At 40.6% G+C, this 17,017-nt stretch overlaps 1 protein-coding gene across 3 annotated transcripts; it reads right to left on the bottom strand.

The window, feature by feature from the left end:
• Window positions 1-7,948: 7,948 nt before the first annotated feature.
• On the bottom strand, window positions 7,949-16,888 carry LOC133503832 (histone-binding protein N1/N2-like). Of its 3 annotated transcripts, XM_061825787.1 has the most exons (15): window positions 16,705-16,886; window positions 16,353-16,403; window positions 16,133-16,246; window positions 14,037-14,117; window positions 13,774-13,880; window positions 12,409-12,741; window positions 12,184-12,215; window positions 12,028-12,092; window positions 11,882-11,955; window positions 9,515-9,703; window positions 9,218-9,390; window positions 9,062-9,127; window positions 8,917-8,988; window positions 8,468-8,593; window positions 7,949-8,114 (listed from the first exon to the last, which is right to left on the bottom strand). In XM_061825787.1, the coding sequence occupies exons 1-15, from the start codon at window positions 16,740-16,742 to the stop codon at window positions 8,076-8,078; spliced, it is 1,560 nt and encodes a 519-aa protein (XP_061681771.1). In that variant the 5' UTR covers window positions 16,743-16,886; the 3' UTR covers window positions 7,949-8,075. The 3 variants fall into 3 exon arrangements, with proteins under 3 accessions (XP_061681771.1, XP_061681773.1, XP_061681772.1); XM_061825789.1 differs by lacking the exon at window positions 12,409-12,741 and having other exon boundaries at window positions 16,705-16,888; XM_061825788.1 differs by lacking the exon at window positions 8,468-8,593.
• Window positions 16,889-17,017: the final 129 nt, after the last annotated feature.

Below are 17,017 nucleotides of genomic sequence, written 5' to 3'. Positions count from 1 at the left end.
CAAATACGAAGCCCCTAAAGGGACATTGAAAAAAAAACGTATTGAAAAAAAAAACTTACTTGTTTTTCTCATTGTAATGAGTAACTTACTCAATGCAATGAGTAACTTACTCAATGCAATGAGTAACTTACTCATAGCAATGAGTAAGTGTCAGAAACGTGTACATATGGGTCGTAGCTTATTGACCTGCTAGCTAGCGGTAACTTCCTGAGTTTAGGTAGCCCTAAATTACAACTTGCTTTGAGCACACAAGCTGAGAGAATGGCAACAGAAAAGGACTTGGTCTCTTTCCTCAAAACAAGGCATATACCTGACAGCGTCATTGATCAACTCAAAGAAGATAAGGTGAGTATAACAGTAAACGTTTATCACACAAATATAGCAGTATAGGGATCACTTCTGCTCGCTAGGCTAGAATGATTGACATTTGTAACCCGCGTCTTTCTTCTTACAGATCGATATTAACGTCATATGTGTTATGACAGATGAAGAGTTAGAACGATATTTCGTCAGATATGGAGACCGACTTGTCAAAGTTTACAAAACAGTGGTGAGGCCGGCCATGATGTACGGATTAGAGACGGTGGCACTGAAGAAACAACAGGAAGCTGAACTGGAGGTGGCAGAAATGAAGATGTTGAGGTTCTCGCTCGGAGTGAGTAAATTGGATAGGATTAGAAATGAGCTCATTAGAGGGACAGCCAAAGCTGGATGTTTTGGAGACAAGATTCGAGAGAACAGACTTCGATGGTTTGGACATGTTCAGAGGCGAGAGAGTGAGTATATTGGTAGAAGGATGCTGAGGATGGAGCTGCCAGGCAAAAGAGCGAGAGGAAGACCAAAGAGAAGGTTTATGGATGTGGTGAGGGAAGACATGAGGGCAGTTGGGGTTAGAGAGGAAGATGCAGGAGATAGGCTAAGATGGCAAAAGATGACACGCTGTGGCGACCCCTAACGGGACAAGCCGAAAGGAAAAGAAGAAGATGGAGACCGACTTGCACTCAGAGCATTTTGTCGTCGGAGAACCGTGACAGACGAAAACCAGGGTGGAATGGAGGGTGTGAAATACACGCTTATGGAACGTATCAGAGAAGGATTCGGGAACGAACGAAGAGCTACGACCAACCGCGGCACTATTAGAAATAAAGGTGCCGTCAAAGTCACGCGCCGTGTTGTAATGGGGTGGCTTCACTTTCAGAACGGCGCGTATCATCAAGTCAGAGCAAGAGGTGGAGGTGGAACACTGCACTTGTCCGTTGACAAAACAGTGACTATGGCGGAGCTGCTGGAAACAGGCAAAGACTTGTTTTTTCCAAATGGACGTTTGCTCAAAGGACCATGTGAAGACTTTTTTGATATACGTGATTATAGTCATAATTTAGTGGCTCGCGATGTCACTGTCGGTCAGCTATACGAGCAAAGTAAACTAGCCATGCTGCACATTTACACAACCTCCAAAACTAAAGTAATACAGCTCTCTGATTTATCCTCGAACTTCGAGCCCACAGATGATCCACCAATTTTTTGCACATATTAAAATAGTAAAGATACCATTTTAAGTTTGGCGTTTGGGGCATGAATTACAGTGGTTTGAACCCCAGTCTACACAACTCTGAGGCAGATGCTCTAATCTGTCGTTGACTGTCCCGTCACCTTGATCTGCTAACAACTTTTTTTATTGTTGCCAATGCAGAGACGATCTTTGAGGAGACGATCTTACAGACATCGGCACAGCAGGACTAGAAACAACCAAGTTACTCACTCAGAAAGCTCCTTTGCTGTAGATCCAGCACCCACTTGCTCAATGCAGGTAAACCATGGAATAGTCTGTGACATACTGAGTATGGAACGGGTATTGTAATAATTCTTGCCAAATTGTTGAAGCAATATTTTTTAAAATTTCAACAAAAATGAATCAAAAGTTTCAGTTTCGTGTAGTGACATTTAGGTTACATCTACACTACACATGAGCAAATTGGAGCCCATAATGTGACATGGGAAAAAAGAAGAAAAAAATGTGCTTGTTCTTGGAATAAATTTGAGTTCATTGCAAAACTTCCATGGGATTGGATTTTGTGAGGAATTTTTTTTTTCATGTCACTTCACTTTTGATATGCTTTTTGGTATTTTTCTTGTAATCAATAACAGAGAGGAGAGCAAATGAATCACTCAAGTTCAGCGTCTGAGATGACCGACACAGAAGCCCTTCATCCTCTATCTTCTGTAGCTGTCGGACAGTCAGGAGGCATGCATGGTTATGAGGGAGGCCAATTAATGACTGTGTCAAATGAAGATGGTGAACAATGGTTCGGTGAAATTTTCGAGCCACCACTTGCCCTTGCCATAGAAGCATGCCCTGATGATGATGTACAGTTTGGAACAATTACTGGCGATGACGATGACCAAGACTCCACCCTTCCCTGGAATCCATATGAGGTAAACAGGATGCAGGTATAGTAGGTGTTGAATGAAGTCATAACATTGCTAAAAAAAAAAAAAAGAAATATATTGCCTATAGTGCTGTGAAAAAATATTGGTCCTCTTCTCAAACCCTCACACTTTTTAGGAGAAGCATTTTCCCCATATATTAATCAAATATAACCAAAGTGAACTTAAATTGCTATTTTTAAATGCTGATTTCATGTATTAGATGAAAAAAAATCTTCAAAGTTACTTGAAGCTGTGTGACAAAGTAATGCCCCGTAAACCTAAAACTAGTTGGCAGCAACAACTGAAATCAAGCATTTTCTATAACTGACAATCAGTATTTACATCTCTGTGAATATATTTTTGTTCTAACTTGCAGAATTGTCTTAGTTCAACATGAACAGCTTTTTTTAAGATCATGGCAATACATTTAATTTCCTTTTTTTTTTTTTGCCATTCAGAAGTCGATTTGCTTGTTTATTTTGGACCATTTTCCTGCTACAGAATCCAAGTACGCTTCAACTTGAGATCACAAACTGATGGCTGAATATTCACCACCAGCCTTTTCTTGTAAAGAGTGGAATTCATGGTCCCATCAATCACATAAAGTTTTCCAAAGTCCTGAAGGAGAAAAGCAGCCCATTGCACTACCATCTCCATGTTTGACTCCTGATAGTATATTTTTTTGACATGATATGCTACCTGTACATCGGATATGAAATACCTTTTTAAAAAGCTAAATTTTCACCTCATCACCCCATATATTCTCACAAAAGTCTTGGGAATCATTCAGATCCTTTGTTTTTCTGTCAAAGTAAAAGAAGCATTTATGTTCTTCCTGAGCATCAATGGTTTTGGCCTTCGAACTCTGCCATGGGTTCCTTTTTGTTCAGTCTCTTTCTTGTTGTTATAAACAGTGATCTCAAAGTGGGACTGTCATCCCTACAAACATTTTAAAATAGATATTGTAATGAAAAATACATATAACAGTATTCACTTCAATGTCTATACGAAAAAATGTATGTGATCGGATCATGTGTAAACCATGCGCGAAGTTGCGCAATTGAGTGTCCCGCTACATCCAAGTGGTTGCCATATTAGTCGCGTCCTCTGTCCTTGACGTTATCGTCACTTCCGCTGTTGAAAACGTGCAGTGCCTGCTACTATGGAAGCCGAACAACAGAGATACAACACCACACCCGAGTGAAGTTCTTCTTCTTTTCCTTCCGGCTTGTCCCGTTAGGGGTCGCCACAGCGTGTCATCTTTTTCCATCTTAGCCTATCTCCTGCACCTTCCTCTCTTACTCCAACTGCCCTCATGTCTTCCCTCACCACATCCATAAACCTTTTCTTTGGTCTTACTCTCGCTCTTTTGCCTGGCAGCTCCATCCTCAGCAACCTTCCACCAATATACTCACTCTCTCGCCTCTGAACATGTTCAAACCATCGAAGTCTGCTCTCTCGAATCTTGTCTCCAAAACATCCAACTTTGGCTGTCCCTCTAATGAGCTCATTTCTAATCCTATCCAATTTACTCACTCCGAGCGAGAACCTCAACATCTTCATTTCTGCCACCTCCAGTTCTGCTTCCTGTTGTTTCTTCAGTGCCACCGTCTCTAATACAGTGCAGTTCTTTAGAAGTTTTCTTGAGTTTCTTTGTGGCATCCTCGATCGCAATTGCCATTTTTATTGGTAATCTTCATAGGCCGGTCACTTCTGGGAATGTTCACCACTGTTCCATTTTTTTCTCCATTTGAGGATAGTCACTCTTGCTTTGGTTCACTGGAAAGATTTAGAAATGGCCTTTGAAACCCTTTCCAAACTTGTAGATGTCAGTTATTTTATTTACTTTACACACAGGCCCAAGATACATTTTTGTCTAATAAATAAAATCACCATTGAAAACAGCATTTTAATTTACCGGTTACATTGGTCGACTTACATTCTTGGATGATTTAAGTGATGAAACAATGCAAAAATACAATAATTTGGAACGGGGACAATATTTTTTTTTCTTTACTAATATATTGTTCACTATTGGATGAACTGATAAGTATGTTTTTTTTTCCAATATCTTACAGTACTCTACACCAAATGATGAGTCTCTGTCATCGAGCAATGGTGCAGCATCATCAAATGCCAATAAGAGCCAAGTCATTGTAAACTTAAGACGTGCAATCATAGTTGACGATTTTCTTAGTGTCTTTATGGCACCAGAAGTCCTAAATAGTGACTTGAGAATAGAGTTCACAAGTGAAAAAGCGGTGGACATTAATGGTTATCCAGAGAGGCATATTCTGCATTCTGGGAAGATTTTTTGGAACAGTGTAAGGGGGAGGATGAACGAGTTCCCAGACTAAGGCCAGACTATTCTCCCCAAAAATGGCAGTTTGACAATGTCCTGTCTGGTGATTGCTACACGAGGGATATTTTGTAATGAATGCCACTCTGGTGATTGCTACACGATGGATATTTTGTAATGAATGCCACGGATCCATATCATATGAAGTTGTTATGGTTGTTACTCGAAGCACTTTGTTCATTTATATGTGACGGTTTTTTTTCTTTCAAACTGTTTACATTGTTAACTACGTGTGTTGTTGCGTTCCTACACAATAGGTATTTTGTAATGAATGCAAGGGATACATGTCAAGAAGTTCTTATGGTTGTTACTCAAAGCACTTTATTCATTCATATGGGACAATGGTTTTTGTTTTCAAATTGTTTACATAAACTTTCTTACAACAGAGTACTGTAATTGACAATTTGCTCAGGTTTAAAAGAAGGTGAAAGGCTTTCAAAAAGTGATGTTAACTTCTTTCAAGCACCATTTGCACATTTAGCACGTTTTTATTGCTCCTTTTATTCAATTGTTCACTTGGTTTAAAGGCAGTTAAAATAAATGTTTGATACACATACAATGGCAGCTTTTTTTTTCAAAAATGCTATTAATAGCTGTTTTTTTTTGTTACTCTCACAGATGCTCGCTGAATGGAATACTGCTCGGGTCATTAGATGTTTAGAAAATCAGAGGAACCCAGTTGTTTCAATAAAACATTTTGTGGGTTATCCTGACCGGATGCATGAGAATCTACATAGACATGAAGCAAAAACAATTGCTGGGCCAGTATATATATTTTAAAATAGGTATAATACATTAATGGGGATTCACAATGAGAATGATGTTTTGAGAAGAAACCACAACCACAGTGTGGCCTGCAACAACAACAAAAAAGTTGACACCCCTGTAATAAACCATAGTGGATTGTGAATACCTGTTCAAACAAATGTTCAGTTAAGGAGTCTAAAGGTAGTTAGGTCTCAAATTAGAGGGCAGTTAATATCTCATGCCGCAAATGGAGGTATAGATCCAATGCCTGATAAGGATCAGCTGTAAGATGCATCTGTGACTCCACCATCACAATATTGCAGATGTAGATGTCTGTGTCACATGGGACTGCTGGACGAAATCTGCAGTCACTCCAACACAACTCTACATCTGTTTTGTCAACTGGGGATATGCAGTCACAAGTTGAGTAGAGTTCTGGGAACGCTTACATGATTTGGGGACGGCCACTGGATACGCTGGGATTCTTCGACGGTCTGATGATGTGTGCATCCCACACACGGATGGTCTCATCTAATTTATCCTGGGGAAGGGTATTGATACTGCATTATAGATAGTAACAGTTTACTATTCATATTATGTCTGGCATTTTGGTGATAGGATATATTGAACCAAATCATTTTAAAAGTTGCTAATTTATTAAGCAAATAAAGGGGCGGAATAACATGAAATAAAATGTCCAAGAGCTGAGAAATAGATGCATAGCTTTAGATGTGTCACTACCGTGTAGCGCTCTGGACCTGATGTGAAAACAACTATTGGGGCAAAAATATTGCTGGCCAAAAGTCACTGAACCCTTTAGTTAGGTAACACAGAAGGTCATAATCATTGAATCAATTGTAAATGCATCTGATTTACTACTCTACTTTAAATGAATATATCCACTCATAGTTAAATACAAGAGCAACTACTTTGTTAATGTAACTTTCTGCTGTGGATCCGGGATGAATGGGTAAGCATTTTCATTGTTTGAAAATTGAACATTAAATTAGACATCTTACCTGAATTATTCCCAGGTAGCAGAACTGAATGAGATTTCTGTCCAAATATGTCCCGTCGAACAAACCACGGTCTTACAGGTCAGTAAAGAGAGAGATGTGGAATTCAATTGATTCCCTTCTGAGGAAGCCCCACCAACTCTCTATGCGCTGATTAGCTGTGCTTGCGCCTTCGGTGTATTTATCAATACTGGTGCCATCGTGAATGTTGCGACAGAGATATCGCTGAAAGTCTCTGACTTTCACGTTCTCTGTGCCGCGGTCGCCTCTTGCAATCCTGTGGACTGCCTCCATGTAGTAACCGACGATTTTTGGGTCACTGCTGGTTGTGAACGCATTCATCCAGATGATTTTCTGGGAAAACCCATCAATGCAGCCGTTAATACATAACACAAATGGTTTCAGTTTATCGTATGAGTCGAAATGCCAATGTAATCGGGACCTTTTGCGAAATAGCTTCGGCGATAGAGGAGTCTCCTTCTGAGTTCAACATTTCTTGGATCAAGTTCTTTTAAAATTAAGCGCACCTGTTCTTTCTTGACATGTAATCCATCCTCCTTGCATTTTGTGTTCATCCACCTGTACCCACAGAGCTGACCAGAGGTTTGTAAACGTTCTTGGATAAAATGAACTACACGATCCAAAGTGGTGTATTCTTTGCGCCGAACCAGATTAAAAGACTCCAAAATTCTTAAGTGTCTTTCAGACACATCATGGTGACGACTTGCAAGTAAAGCAGCAATGTCTTCATACTAAAGTCCTAGATCGAAATATAACTGAACTCCTGTATTGTCATTGTGTAGAAACGTAAACTGAAATGAAAAAGGGTCTTTTATACATGCACACATTTAATGGACCAGCTACTCATTGCAATGAGTAAAGTTCCCCCCTTCCTCCAATGTCCTTTTAGGAGCTCTGTACAAACAATCCATTTAAAAAAAAAAAAAAAAAAAAATAGATTTGTGGATTTTTCCTTTCTATTCTCCCACAGTGGACATTTACCTATGATAAATTTCAGACCCCTCCATGATTTCTAAGTGGGAGAACTTGCAATACAGCAGGGTGTTGATATACTTAATTTCTTACACACACACACAAACACACACACACACTTTCGGCTTAGGGGTCGCAACATCATATTTGGCACACTTTTTGCGCTGGATGCCCTTCCTGACGCAACCACTCTTGGTGAGTAGAGGCCCCAGTGAGCAAGGCTTTAAATTAACTCTTAAGGCAGTGCTTCTCAAACTGTAGGGTGCAACCCATCAGACCCTAAAGAACATGTTTAGTAATTAGATATTGCAAATAGATCCATAACAGTCTTTTGGCTCACAGGGGCTGCAACCCTGTATGTCAATTAAACCTAACACGGAGGTTTGAAGAAAAATGATAAACATGCAATTGCAAAACGTTTTATTGCAAGTATACAAAACTGGACAGACAAATCTATGAAAATGGATCTTATTTACAAGTGCTTGAATAACCCAGTTGGGTAAGCATGCCGGTCTTGAACGATCAACTCCTCACGTTGAAGATTGGGCAGAGGCTGACTGGACAGGGGGCTGCAGGAAAGGAATACAAATCTTTAAGCACATTTGCAGCTTCATGTCTTAACGTTTGTTTCATATTTCTTTGCATTCTGCCACTATTACCAGGACGATTTAACTGTGGCATAGAATTGCGTCGCACAACATGGCAACATTCAGTTGTATGAAACTTGTACCAAGTAAACCAGTTGAGTTTACACCACCATAACCCCCCCCCAAAAAAAAAAAAAAAAAAAAAAAAAGTCCTCACCAAGAAGCAGAAATTTCTAAGTGAGACTCAATCTAACAAAGTGGCACCATCCACACCCAGAGATTAGCAGAAGCTGCAGTGTATTGTGGAACAATACAAGCCTAAGCCTAACACTCGCCTCCTGTGTATTTTGCTCCTCAACTCCATTGTTGGTACTAGAGTTTCCACTGCCATTAACCGTAGCTTCCTGTTTGGCCTGCTTAGCATCAGTGTCCTTTACTGGGCTGTTCTCTTCTGGTTTCCGCTGTGTAGAAATAAAAGTATGGAAAGAAGACAAAACTGAAATAAAGCCTCACAACTATATTCCAGGGGCAAAATAACACCACAACCATTTAATGCATCACATGCACAACAGCTCAAAGCACAGCTACAAAACATGCACTCAGCATTTCCCTAAACAGAGTCACTCCAAACAGCAGTTGATAATCTTATTGCTCTGAACCTTAAGGGGCTTTAGATCATAAAACACAGCCAGCAGGTGCGCGTACCCAGTTCTCAGCATTTCACTTCATAGAAAAACATGCCATGTCACACTTTAGCACGGGGAGAATTGTAAGCTTGTCTCACCTTTTTCCTGACTAGGTGAGAGATGTCTGAGGCCACCTTGGAAGACATCCCACCAGTTGATTTAGACAGGACCTGAAATTTGAATTTAATTTAGCTGTAAATTGGAATTAATTTTACCATTGGATGCTGAAAACCACATCCTCACCTCTGTGGGGGGAGCAGAAGGTGACCCATTTTCACTTAGGGATGCTGACGAGGTTGACTCACCACTCTGCAAAAAGTTATTTACCAGAGTTGAATGAGACCCCTCAATATAAAAACAAAATGTCAAGCATTTTCATAAATTTTACTGTGGACCTACGAGTGCCTGTTTGATGGCCTGGGAGGCAGCACTGGCTGTTTTCTGGGTCTCTTCAGCATCTTCTATTTTTTCTCGAATCTCAGGCAGAAGCTGTTTCAGTTCTTCCAGCTCAGTTGTCGCCTCAGTCACCCCTTCGGTGCCCTCTGCAGAGTCAATCAAGTCCTGCAACATGGCTACACAAACACAGGGGTCAGCACTGAAACACTAATGCAATAGCATTTGAAATCAGGTTAGTATTTGACCTTAAATGTATGTAATGTTAACCACATAAACACTGACAAAGATGACTAGTCTCACCCAGACGGGTTTCAATCACTTTTATGGAGCTGTTGTAGTGCTGGATGGCTTGGCTGTACTGATCCATGTAGCACAGCGTTGTGGCAACATGGTAATGAGTTTCAGCCAGCAGACGATTGTGTGGAGGAAGGTGCTTGAGCTGCAGGGTCAAACACTCCTGGAAGTCTTCTAGTGCCTGAGGATAGTTGCCTGTAGGACAAAGTACAGAGAAAAAACAGTTTGCATAACGCAATGACAGTTTCATCAAAAACACCTTTGTCAACGTCAAACTTAACCCCCCCCCCCCCCCCATCAAGAAATAAAGCTTCAACATCTTTAATGCAGTAGAGGTAATTTTGACCTATTCAGTGAATCACATTTAGTAATACTCGTTCCCACAGAGGAGTGAATATGCAATACATTTCAGTGTTCAGTGCTCTATCACATGTGGGTGTAGAAACCCCACATAAACTGGTATCACTGTTGAGGGAGAAGTAGACAGGTTTAATTTGAACAAAAAAATAATTTTAATTTCTTACAGAGTAGTCCCCGTAAGGAGTCACCATTCATCAAGTGGGAAATTACAAGCGCCAATGTTTTGAGCTGCTCTTTTCAAAAACGGGATTGTGAGCAAGCAACTCTGTTATTGATGCCTAAGATTTGGCTGCTAGGAAAACAATTTTCCATGCATCATAGGACTAGGACAGTCATTCTAAATACCAATTAATTATGTCAAGTACAAAACAGTCCAACATTGACCACCAAAGCCAAGAAAACTCCATGATCCATGTAATTTGACAGCAATAATTTGCTCTCCATTGATGATAGGCTCCAGCATACCCTCACCCCCAGTGAGGGTAAGTATTACCAAAAATTGAATGTTTTATCATACACAATAAATGGCTATTCTCATCAACTGAACAGTTTTATATAATCTTACCACAATCCTTATGACAAGCGACTCAAAAAGTGCTGGATTTTTTTTCTTTTTCTTTAAATACTCACACCCTAGTGTTTGGTCTTGAGACTGCAGCTTTGAGTTAGGCTTCCCTCACTACTACGCAGTTCACGCGACCTCGCTATTACACAGATTTAATTTTTTTTTTTTTTTTTTTTTAAGAGTGCATGAATGCACACCGTGTTCTGTATCCTAATTCATCATGGGAAACTCATGTACCACATCCTGACCGGCTAAGGCAGCAATTTCCAACCGCCGTGTCGGGGCACATTAGTGTGCCATGGTAAATGACCAAATAAGTTATTGCACCCCAAAAATAAAATCATTTACAAGAAATAATTACTCTTTATTCCTCTATTGTGGCAGTGAGAGGTCATGAACAAATAAATTGTATTAGATGGCAGAAAGTACTTGCAGTAATTAATGTATCCACTTATTATTTTGGAATTGTAAAATGTGCCTTGTAGCTCCTGTGCGATCGCCCACCCTATGTACAGGTAGCAGCAAACCTGCCACACAACGGTTTGATGTAGCTTCAGTTCTCAAACACTGAATGTCTGTTTCTAAAGAATATTCTCACCCAGAAGAACACCAAAAACAACCCATAGCTGTTTTTCCACTTGCAAACACCTGCATCAAGGTGCTTCAGCAGAGCCACCCCAGGCGGGAGCAACTGTAAAATATACCCGAGGTGATAATTTGATTTTTTTTTTTTTTTTTAAATAATTCCAACCTCAGATCATGATTATTTCTTTATATTTAAAAAAACCAAAACAAAAATGGATGGTAGGACGTTTATATAATTCTCAAATGTTTGGGCCTGAAACAGGTTTTGATCTTTAGTTCATTCCAGAAGACAGTCCCCCCATTCTACAAAGGTTTGGAACTTTAAGAGTTTAAATGAGAAAAATTGTTAATGCCCGTTTGAAAAGTTTATAATGTGTGAGGTAACCCCAACTCTGTGAGGAATACTGTTTCTCAACTCCTACGTGGCCAGTGGCACATGAGCCATCTTGTACAATGTACTGTAAAACAAAGTCAAGCTCCCCGATGACATTTTGAGCCTTGGTGCAAGATTTATTTAAAAAGGGTATACTGGTATTTGGCACTCGTGATTAATCAAAATCCAAAAGTGTGATTACTCTGCCTTTTTTTTTTTTTAACAGTCCTATTAAATGTAGCTAGAATTGAAACATTTTAATGATTCTACAAAACTAAATTGTATCTTTTCTAAACATTCACTAATACAACCATTTCATTATGAAGAATTTTTGTTTTACTTTACTAAATGTTTACTATCGTATATTCTTAAAGGTTTACTATACACTATAATTATTTTTGGGGAGGATTTTGCATGATGAATTACTGGTTTTAAATCAAAGGTATCCATTCACAAGAATAACGCAAATGTTAAAGTAAAAAAATCAGACCAGTTTCTGCACCAACTTCTCCTAGCTTCAAGAAAGCCTGGGCTGCCATGAGCTGGTCTTCTTTGCCTTCCTTTCTAAAGGAATTCAGACAACCAGCATTAAAAAGGATGAGACAAAACAGTGTATCAACGGCATCTTGTGCTCACCTCTTATAGATGACCTTTGCCACTTCTAACATTTCCCAAGCCAGTTGCAAATTGCCAACATCATCATCCTGGCCAGTGTGGAATACATAAAGTCAGACACTTAAATGGAGACATTCCCAACACAGAAATTACCTTGTCACCGTCCTTATCTTCGTCGTCATCATCATCATCATCACCACCATCATCATCTGGGTGAAAGCAGTTCATACTGTGACAAGCAGTTTACAAAACCACAACCCAAAAAAATAAATTAAGTTTCCCAAATGTAGTTTACATATTCTAGTTCCTATTAACACCACCATGTGAATGGATTAAAATAAAATTGTGCAGCACCCATCATGCAACTAGTTTTTGCTTTGTATCAAAAGGTCTACTGCCTGCCCTCAGCTTCTTCCTCAGGTTTGGAGTTGCCACTTTCTTCATCACTCTCAGTCTTTACCACAGGGTCTTTGCCAGGAGAGTCTGAAAGGCTTTCCTCAGCACCATTCAAATGCACTTCCACAGCCAGACTCTTCTCCACTCCATTTAATTGTGAAGTCGAGTAGTTTCCAAAGTCACCCTTAGCTGGCTTGGTTGGAGACTCTGCAACACCACCTTCCGGCTTCACCTCAATGCTGCTCTGACCATCCTCTGACTGCTGTTTGGGTTCTACCGCCTCAGGTTTCGCTGCCATGGCATCATACACCTGCTTTCGTAGCTCATCGTGAATATTTTCTGCACCAGAGTGGCATGAAGGAGATTAGTTTGGCTCATTTTTCTAAGAATTCTATTTACCTGATAGCTTGCTTTAACTTTTGACAATGTTCATTGGCGGGGAAGTTGTGCAGCATTTTGAGGCCAGATATTGGACAAGCTTTAGGGAGCAACTATTACAGCCCAAAACATTTATTAGTTATGCAACCATAAAAATGCAGATGTGACTTTTGTGCACAGATTTATTATTTACAATTATTTAGACCGGCTCATGACTAAACGGGTGCACAGTGTGCGGGGCTCGGCAACTAGACTAAACATGGCAGACAGTCAGCCACAGTTTTTGCAGAGAGTCAAAATGAAAAGGACATCACAACATTGCAGCTGTAAGAGCCAAGCAAATATTTTGTTCATCATCAGGTAAACTTTTACAACAAAAACAGGTTACAACAACTATAGGTACCTGTGGATGGAAGGGGGGTGGGACCAAGCTGGAGAGTTCATCACAAATGAATGAGTGGAGTCAAGAAAGGGCACAAAGGCCTCAAATATCTACTTAAGAGTATCAGTTTCCACAACCCCTCACCCATTTGGAATCGTATAGCTCAAGCTTTGGCCCGAATAAAAATTTCTCCCTTGAGAATTGCACCATGCATTCTGTTTCAAACAGTGTATGTGGAACCTCAATAAATGCCCGGAAAAAGCCAGTGGTCTGCGCGAATGTAACTGAGGGTTAATTGCATGATGTGTAAAGGAGAGTCCGCAACTTTATTGCAATCTCCATTTCAGTCACTTTCAACCACAGTCATGTGCACAGTATTCTATATGATACAAAATACAGACAAGCAAAAAAAAGTTTTGGTTCCCTTTCTTTTGCTGCTGTATGACTAAGACTTTACAGAGCATTGCTATTCATGGGAATTTCTCAAGTCATGGGATGAATACAATTTTCCTCCGGGGATCTTACTCAACGTGTGATTGATTAGTTTAAGAACGTCTGACACTTGACTGTAGTCTAAATTTTTAATCTATAGACTAATCTGAAATCCTTACCATCAAGGTTATTGGCACTTTCAATATTTGAGTTACAAGGCTGCTCCTCCTCTTCAGATTCTTCAGGGACTCCGTCAAGGGCATTGCCAAGGACAGCATTCTCCATCCTCACACACACAAAAAAAGACAATAGTAGGAAGACAAATATTTTTCCTAGTGGCCACAATCGATACTGGTCTGACAGCAAGCAATGGTAGCTAAACAATCACTGCAAGATTAACTTCAAATCAACAACAGAATAAATGTTTTTCCGCCCGAGTTACCTGGCAAGCTCAAGAAGAGACTTCCCACATAGAAAAAATGCCTCGCCACACTCATCTGCAGTATCTCCATACCTGGCAGCTCTGAAATGCACAAACTGAATCAAACCTGTCACACTGCTAATCTGTAATTGTGTTTTTACCATTCACACAAAAAACAAAAAAAGATTAGCATTGCTCTCTTTCAGTTTACCACCACAACACACAAGGCACCAGTAAGGTTATTTTGAAAATATTATGTTATGGCGCATGACCAGATGTCCTTTCCATGTTTGTTCCCACAGGGCAACAGAGTGGAGCAGTTGTAAAACACTGACCTCACAGTTCTGAGTTCCAGGGTTCAACCCTGGCCTCGTCTGTGTGGCGTTTGCATGTTCTCCCAGTGCGGATTTTCTCCCACACTCCCAAAACATGCATTAATTGGAGACTCTAAATTGCCCTTAAAATGTGATGAGTGCAACTGTTGTCTGTCTCCATGGGCCCTGTGATTGGCTGGCAACCAGTTCAGGGTGTGCCCTGCCTCCTGCTCGATTACAGCTGGGAAAGCCTCCAGCACTCCCCACGAAGCTAAGCGGCAAAGAAAATGGATGGCTAGAGTACTGCCGTTTGCGCTACGTCAGAGGGCTCAAACTGGCGGCCTGTAAAAAGATTTTGCGGCTCCCGCTTTAAATGTTAGTGAGGCCCCTGAGTTCAATATGAATGACTTTTGCAGTATTGTGTGCAGAGATGAACCTACCAATCATGATGGCTCTTGGGGATGTGACATCAACAGGGCTTGATGCAAGCACAAACATTTTTCAATGAGTGAATGTTACAGCACAGTTGCCTCAAAGTTTTTGTTTAGTGGTTTTGCAAAAGACATTTGAGAAGATTTTATTTGTAATTTAACTTGTACTCTGGCCCAGCCTCCAGCGGCCCCAAGGCACATTGAATTTGAGACCCTGCTCCATGTCTTGCTACACACCGACATTGAAGTAGCAGCTGTTTGACAGTCTACATTTACCATAATGCCTGTACTAATTCGCTTTAGTTCCAACTATCACATTATGTGATGTCAGCTTCAGGCATGCGCATTTCACGGGAACGATCGTTCCGTTACTCAGCCTGAGAAAACACGGAACCGAAAGTCCGTTTCCCAGATCTCAGGGCTTACTTTTAATAAAATTCACCCATGTGTGGAATGTAAAACAAGTTCTCAACGAAATACAACAATCTGTATAAAACAAACCTACATGAACCCCTTTATATTTAATGATTACAACGCTCAGCTTTGTCAGCGTGGTTTACAAACATTTTCGACTTCTGCGTTACGCATGCGCAAGGTCGAGTTATTCATATCCGGGTCACTCAAACGCTAGTCAAACATGTCGGTTGCTAAGCGTAAAAGACAAAAGCCTGCTAAGGCTTTATTTTGAAGTACATGAAAAAACCGGTTCCCATGAGCATCATCAATGGGAACCGAAAAATCGTTTCCCAGGACAAAAATCCACGGAACCGAAAGATCGGTTACCATACTTGCCGAAATCCTCATGCCTGAGCTTTAAGCTATGACAGTGGACAAAATAGTTTTAACCCATGGTTTTCAAAACGGGGGCACCATGAACACTATTGGGTAACAGCCAGCTGTTCATGTTTTTGTTGATTTGCAAGGAATAATTATGCAAGCTATGGGGAGCAGGAGCACTGACAATTTGCAGTGATTGGGGGTGAAAATTTCACCTCCAAAAACAAGAGGCCTGGAAAACAAAGTTTGGGAACCACAGAGTTTAACATTGTGTCGTTATAAACTAAATGCAAGTGACACTGCCTCTTATTCAAAGAAGCTCTAAGTATCCATTATCTCAAAGCAATTTGATAGCCTCCAAGTTGTTTATGGGTAAAATATGTTTGTGTATGTTTCAATACATTTGTGTACAAACTTGTTGAAAAGGATGTGGGATAGTTAAAAGATAAAAAAAAAAAGTATTTTTTATGCTTTTTCACTGTCTTATAGTGAAGTTGACAGATTAAAATTTATGGAACAAAAGCAGTTCTTTCTTTGAAGCACCGCAGCGAATTAATGTGAAGAAAGCCCCATTTCGTGACCAACATGTACTCACAACATGCTGCATGCGTCCTGGAAGACACCGACTGCAGAGACGACGTCGCCCATCACGAGATGTCTGTTCCCAGTGCCGATGAGCTTCTTTGCCTCCTCCATGACGTCCACAGAACTGTTTAAAAACAATAAAACAAAACATACAAACACTGTATGTGTACAGCTAAACATCGAGAGGCCGTAAAAGGCCCTGCAAGGACCGAGGACGTTAAGAGACTCACCTGTCTGTCGCAGCTGCTGACGACGACGAGCAGGGCTTCTCGTCCAAGCTGCTGTAAATCGTGTTCAGCACAAGTTTAGTCAGTACTTTATTCGCCAATGCCCCTCAACATGACGTAGCCTCAACTTAACGGCGGCGTTAACCTAACTGGATCACGCCGTGGCACGGTAGCCAAGGTTGTTGTTAGCTTCATGGCTAGTTAATTGTTAGCGCTCTACCGGCTAACGAGTGCATTTGGGAAGCCAGTTTCTTTGCAAGACCACAAACTAACAAATAAACCGAAACCATGGTAACAATGCGAGGCTATCAGCTTTCGCTATTATCGTGCCAAAACGCCAAACGACGAGATTTACCTCCCAGAGTTGGACGCGACGGACGTTTCCTCAGGCATCTTTCCGACGCTCGGAAGGACGACACGGATAGAAAAAAACAAACAAAAAAAAAAGCCGCAAGCCGTGTCAAATATAGGACACGGATTCAAGTCCTGTGGCGAAGTCTTTGTTGGCGCGCTTAAATACAGGAAAAGCAATCTTTCTGTTTCCGCTCAGCTAGGAACGCGGGAGATGTCTTTAAAGGGGCCGCAACACAGCTCGTGATGCGTTCAAGGGCGTTGGAAAAAAATAAGTATCACAAGTGACATCTATCCCCGGTGTAAAAAAAAATGAG

The sequence above is a fragment of the Syngnathoides biaculeatus genome, chromosome 7 (genome assembly GCF_019802595.1).
Source record: "Syngnathoides biaculeatus isolate LvHL_M chromosome 7, ASM1980259v1, whole genome shotgun sequence".
NCBI lineage: Eukaryota > Metazoa > Chordata > Actinopteri > Syngnathiformes > Syngnathidae > Syngnathoides > Syngnathoides biaculeatus.
This window is presented reverse-complemented; position numbering and strand designations above follow the sequence as displayed.